This window comes from Diospyros lotus, chromosome 6, assembly GCF_014633365.1.
Source record: "Diospyros lotus cultivar Yz01 chromosome 6, ASM1463336v1, whole genome shotgun sequence".
Classification (NCBI taxonomy): Eukaryota; Viridiplantae; Streptophyta; class Magnoliopsida; order Ericales; family Ebenaceae; genus Diospyros; species Diospyros lotus.
This window is the reverse complement of record NC_068343.1, coordinates 20545935-20552451: the sequence shown is the minus strand read 5'-3', so window position 1 is coordinate 20552451 and position 6517 is coordinate 20545935. Positions and strand designations below refer to the sequence as shown.

General features: G+C 34.8%; 1 protein-coding gene across 1 annotated transcript; it reads right to left on the bottom strand.

Annotated features, from left to right (window-relative positions):
• Positions 1 to 3558: 3558 nt before the first annotated feature.
• LOC127803928 (cytochrome P450 71AU50-like) lies at positions 3559 to 6142 on the bottom strand. Its single transcript, XM_052340577.1, has 2 exons — positions 5050 to 6142; positions 3559 to 4337 (listed from the first exon to the last, which is right to left on the bottom strand). Exons 1-2 carry the CDS (start codon positions 5950 to 5952, stop codon positions 3723 to 3725), a joined length of 1518 nt encoding a protein of 505 aa, XP_052196537.1. The 5' UTR covers positions 5953 to 6142; the 3' UTR covers positions 3559 to 3722.
• Positions 6143 to 6517: the final 375 nt, after the last annotated feature.

The following is a 6517-nucleotide window of genomic DNA, read 5'->3' as shown; positions in this document are numbered from 1 at the left end:
TCATATTTTATAATTTAAATTAGTAATTTTATTACATATATTATCTAAAAATAAAATTAATTAGCAAAAAACTATCCATTTGCGGTGCCATGTATGTGTTTCATGAGTAATTGTACAAAATATCATCTTTTTAAAAACAATTTTCAAAATACAATCTTTTTAACACTTTCACCAACTGGTCTTATAAGTACCCAAATCAATTGTGCAGTTAGTTCCGCTAACGATTTTTAAAATCCTAAAATTTTAAGAATTAGAAAGGTAGTATTGTAAGAATTATTTTTGAAAGGATGGTATTTTAAAAATAACTTTAAAAGAATGTGTCACTTTTAAAATTTACTCGTGTGTTTCTCCTATAATAATCCTAAAGAATAATATATCCCTTGTGCATCTCTTTGTGATATGCCCTCCTTGCAAGGCAATCTAGATTGGCTCTAGTTAGGTGTGGGGGCATATCTAGCATCCTAGAATGGTTCTTTTCTTTTTCAAGCAATGGGTGTGTGGTCGTCGCACAAACTTTAAAAGTTAAGTCAAAAGCATATTAGTTTTGTTTTATTTTTTTCTTTATTAATAACTAAAAATTGAGTAATGATATTGGGTCAATGACAAGGTGGCTTAATGGCATTGGCCAATTTCGTGAATAATGATATTAATCACATCACATATCCCCCCTCTCCCAACCAAAAGGTGGTCATGAAACATGAACCAAGATATGATTCATGAAAGAGAAGCGTACTACATTTTAAGAGAATTCCATGAATGGATATGTGAGAGCCACATCGAAGCCAAAGCTTTGTATTTGAAAGCATTTCATTAGGGACACTACTAGCGAACCACGATGACTAACTTGGAGTAACTCGTTAGAACTTATAAAAGGCAGTGTCGTAGCTCCTAGGGCACCCAAAAAGGGTGGGCCCTAACAAAATTGCACACCGGGAGAAGGATGAGAGATGCCAAAGAGTGAGAGACGTTAGATGATGGAGACCACAAATGTCGATGGAAGGAGACCGTAAACGTTGATTGAAGGAGATGACGGACGCTGACAGGAGTCGGTAAACCAAGAGACGTGGTCACCGACAAGAGGAAGGAGACCAAGAGCAAGATACGATACTTGACTAACTCTTAATTAGTTGGCTACAATAAAGTTCTACACTTGACTAACTCTAAAGACACCATGTCACCTGAAAGCTATCATTGTTGAGAATCCACATAGACACACCCTTGACACATAAAATCAACCTAGAGAATCCATATTGAGTAGATATGGGCAAATAGAAAACAACACAATAAAAGGTGGGAATCAGGAGAGTTAAGAAAATAAAATGTAGCAGGTTTTGTAGGCTTGAAAAATACCAGACCATTAGCACCACCAAGATGCAGGGAGTTAGGCCTCATTGAGACATTATGAAAATATAGAATTATACACTCAAGAGGGGATGAATTAGGTGTTTTATTTTATTTTTTTAATTTTAATGAAGATTTTTTATAGTTGGAAAATAATGTTGTAAACGTATATGTAAAATGCTTGAAATGTGAAGAATAACCTTAAGTCTATTGGCCAAGACCTTATATAGATAATTTAAACCGAACCAAGGTGCTTAGTTTTTTGACATGCTTAAATCGAAACCGAGCATCCTGTTTTAGTTTTTAGGGTAATTGAACTTTCTTTTTCATTTTTAACTAAATTTAAATAATACTTAATAATCGAAAAAAGAAATTTAGAATATATCATATATGTGTACTAGTAACGTGCAATAAAAAGAATAAAAGATTCTATATGAAGAGTCATTTATGGTGCTGGTTTTACTTTAGTATTTACTATTTCTTTGGAAAAATTTAAATGAAAATGAGTGTTAGTGTAGTGGTAACATTATTTTCAAATTTAATCTAATTGAGAGGTCTTGAATTCAAATCATGTTGCTAAACAATTTTTTTTTTAAGCAAAATATATGAGGGATAAATTGTCCATCATATAACATTTTGATGTTGGATTTATTTAATTAGACTATTGTTATATATAATTATATATACACATGCCTATGTTCTTTCTATGCGTATATACATATATGTGTGTGTGCTTGCGCATGCTAGGTTTTACATAAATGAAAATGAGAAATAGATACAATATTAAATAAAAAATGACCTTTTCAAAAAAGTAGAAAATCTAAACATCACTAAAAAAATATATATAAGGACTTTTTGGTTTATATAATTTTTAATATAGAATATTATAAAAATAATTATTCTATAAATTCTATCATTTATTTAAGCAAATATAAATATAAATTGTTTCTGTCTCCAAAGTGGTTAGCAAGACAATAGAGACATAATTGCTTTCATCCCTAATGGGGTCATGAAATAGAAATGTGTTTTCAATATTTTTTTAACATTACGAAATGGCCCCTCGAAAAGTTTCCAAAATTATGGTAAGGACCTGTAAATATTTGTTTTAGTATTTCATAACTTTTTGAGATAGGAAATGTTTAGAAAGTGCCAAAACAACACTATTTTGTTTGTGCATCAGGGTATATATGTGCATTATGTCTAATTTTAACACACCTTAATTCAGTTGAATTTTTTTACCAGTGCTAATCGAAATTGAATTGAGGTCTTTTGCTTTTTCTTTTTTCTTTTTTTTTTTTTGAAAAACCCAAATCAGACTTTCCAAAATCTGAACTGATATGTTTAATTCGGTTCGGTTCAATTTATCACTCTTCATAAGATACTTTCACGCTCCTAATTTAATGGCTTTTCTTGACAAATTTATATCTTAGCTACTAAATTAAAAGCTTTTCTCATATGATTCCTTTTTTAGCCACTTATTAAAACGTCGTCCCAGCTTATTCAATTTTTAGCCATTCCCTTAATCGTTGCAGTTGCTAAATAAAATTGCGAGTGATTTAGTGGCAGTTATAAAACTATTGGTAATAATTTGACCAACGTTTTTTGGGCACATATAGTGTAACTCTCACAAATATAAATTTTATATGACATCTCTTTGAATGACCATAAAAATAATTGCTAGAAATGCTCGAAAAACGTAGTAACTGGAACATAAGACACTTATGTCTGCATGCTTGTAGGATATTGGGGCCTAGGTCATGCGCAATCATCATGGATTTATGCCTCATGCATGCAAGATGTTTAGATTGGAGATTTGGAGTAGAATATTGAGGACTTATGTTTTCATTCTCGCACAATATTTGAGCTAGGGTTAGGTCAAGCTAGAATATTAAGAACATGTTTCTTTATGTTCACGAAACATTATTTAGGGCTCACAAGAACATTAGCGACTTATTATTTCAAACATGCAAGGGATGTTAAGGGCTTGGTCTTGTATTGGGGGATTTATGTTTTGAGTTCCTATTTGTAGGATACTAGGTCTAGGCCAAGTTAGAATATCGAGGACTTGTGTCCTCGTTCACTTAGAATGTTTACGTCTTATATATATATATATATATACATATTTATATATGTTACAATTCAAGAAGTCGAAGAAGAGATTTTTGAAATTGCAATTAATAGATAGAGATATCTCAAAATATCGCATCAATTGCCCATTTGTCAAGCTGCAAAATAGAAGAAAATTGCTTTCTTTATTTCTCTATTTAACATGGGATCTCATTATTGTAGGTTTGAATGCAGAAATGAAAACATAATAACATTAAAACTCGGAAAGTAGCTGACAAATAAACCAGACCAAACTCCTCACTCATGTCCATTAATTATTTGGAAAGGCGATAAGCGGGAATAGCCAGCAGATGCTTAGTTCTAGTAGTAACCAGACCAAACTCCTCACTCATGTCCAAATCCGTAGGCAACATATCATCTGGCAGCTCCCACTTGAAGCAATGTATCAACTGCGCTACCACCAGCTTCACCATCAGTAGGCCCAATTGCAGCCCCGGGCAGCCTCTCCGGCCGGCTCCAAACGGAATCAACTGGAAATCACGGCCCCGCAGATCGATCGTGCTCCCTTCAAATCTCTCCGGGACAAACTTCTCCGGATCAGTCCACACATTTGGGTCTCTGCTAATGGCCCATGCGTTGATGGTAAGTCGAGCTTTTCGCGGTATATGGTAGCCATTCACGATGCAATCTTGGGTAGCTTCATGGGGGAGCAACAACGGTGCCACCGGATGCAACCTAAAGGCTTCCTTCACCACCATTTCCAAGTACTCCAGCTTGTCTAAGTCAGTTTCTTCCACCATCCCCTCCATGCCTACCACTTGTTGAAGCTCATCTTGGACTTTGTTCATCACTCGTGGATGCCTCAGAAGCTCAGACAGGGTCCAATCAATTGCGGTTGCGGAAGTGTCGATGGAGGCAGCAAGCATATCCTGCAAATCTCTCATGTATAATAATGTAAATTTGAAAGCGATATGTTGCCTGCATTTGAAGCTTTCGGTTAAGCTTTGTTGGAATTTTACCAAGTTAATAGGCAGATTAGGTAATAAGATTACTCTTTTATAACTAATTAAAGGTTACAAGTTTAAATTATAAAAATAAAGCTACATAAAAAGCCTATAAACCTATACACTTAAGTAATATTTGTTAATTAAGATAAAAAAATAATATATAAAATACGTTTTAAATTTTTGTTCTTTCCAATATATTTGTTAAACTTTTGTTATTTTCAAATATGCTTATCTTTCCCCCTTTCAAGTTAAGTATATCTCAAATCTTACAGATAAAAAAAAATAAGGCATATATTCTTTAGTGCATTACAAAAAAATTAACAAACAGTTTGATAAAAATTTTAAAATTCTTCTTAGTCTTATCTTAACAATTTCATATTTTAGTTCAGAAAATATTCTAACTTTATTTTAATATAATTTTATTTTAATCATTTTAACAAATGTTACTTTAAAAGCGTGCCATCCCACGTAAGTGGATTTAAGCTCCCTTTTTAATATGCTAGACCAAACTAAATAATCTAGCAACTTTAATTCAATAAATGGTAGAAACCCATAAAAATTAAAAAGAAAACAATAATAAAATACCATAATTGAAATCTCTTGAGAAAAATAAGATCTAGTGAGTTAAATTTACCAACATAACAGCTTTAACATGGCAACGATCAATACGGAAATCGGCTTGATCAGATTCCATGAAGGCTAACAACATGTCAACAAAGTCCTTGTTTTGCCCTTGGCTCCCAGCTTGAACATGTTCGTCGATGATCTTCTCAAAGAATCGATCAAACACCTTGCTTACATCCTTCATCCGCCGATTTAGCCCTTGCAGATCAAGCTTCCCAATGTAGGGATAGTAATCACCAATGTTTGGAAGAGCTACCAACCTCAATGCCTCTTGAATCACAGCTTTGAACCCCTTCTCGTCGAACTCCTCCTCCGCATACTTCTTCCCGAACACCATCTGACAGCTCATATCCGCACTCATGGATGAGAGGCTAGCGCTCAGATCGACTGTAATGCGATCCTGAGCTGCCTGCTTGATTTTGTCAATCAAAATGTCAAGTTCCTCCTTCCTCACGGCTTTAAAAGACGCGATCTTGTGGGCACTGAACAACTGCAAGGTGCAAAGCTTTCGCACTTCTTTCCAAAAGGGGCCGTATTGGGCGAAGGACATACTCCTTTGCTCGTAAAATATGTACTTGGCTGCCTCGTGAGGCGGCCTGCCGGCGAAGACAATGTCGTGGGTCTTGAGGAACTGCTCGGCGGCTTCTGGAGACGAGACGACGATGTTGGGGACGAAGCCGAAGCGCAGGTACATGATGGGGCCGTGTTTCTTGGCCAGCCGGTGCAGATCCTGGTGTGGAAGCTTCCCCAACAAGTGAAAATGGCCCAGAATTGGGAGAGGTTTTGGACCTGGAGGCAATCTGTTGTTCTTCTTGTTCCGCCTGAGCCAGGCTACTGCTTGCAGGAGGTAAGCAAGTGCAAGCACTGCCACTGCCAGAGCTATTCCCCATGACCATCCCATATCTGGTTTCATCTATATACGGTTTGATATATCACTCTTCGATCAGTAGTAACTGATGAGGGTACTGTTCGATCGAAGCAGTAATATGAGATTCAACTAGTACTATGTGATAAAAGAGAAAAGAAAGCTGAAGCCTAGATAAGAATATGCACAGAGCCGAAAGCTGTTTCATTCCTGCGATTTACATGTCATATTGGGACTTCTTTTATTAAGGATATGTGATCTCATTGTGCGGTAGAGTTTGAAGGAAATCAGGCTAAACTACAATTAAGTATCTATCGTGAATTTTTTTATATATTAAACCATGTTATACGAAACATATTTCGTACACGAAATAATATGGAATAATATATTAACAAGAGTTAAATTAATAAAATTTTTGTTATTTTTTATTATCGCATTTTTGTCACATTTTATATATAAAAGTCTAATAAAACTTTTCCTCGTCGACGTATAATCAAAGTAAATCTAAATCTTAAGGGGACAAGTTATATGCTTGTCACTTATTATGGATAAAAGTTTTGTAAAACTTTTTCAAACCAACATTTAACTAAAGCAAATCTCAATCTTTGAGACC

Coding starts and splice junctions, on each gene's coding strand:
- LOC127803928 (XM_052340577.1), bottom strand. CDS start 5,952: ATGAAACCAGATATGGGATGGTCATGGGGAATAGCTCTGGCAGTGGCA. Junction 4,338..5,049: donor ATGTTAAAGCTGTTATGTTG/GTAAATTTAACT, acceptor AGAGATTTGCAG/GATATGCTTGCTGCCTCCAT.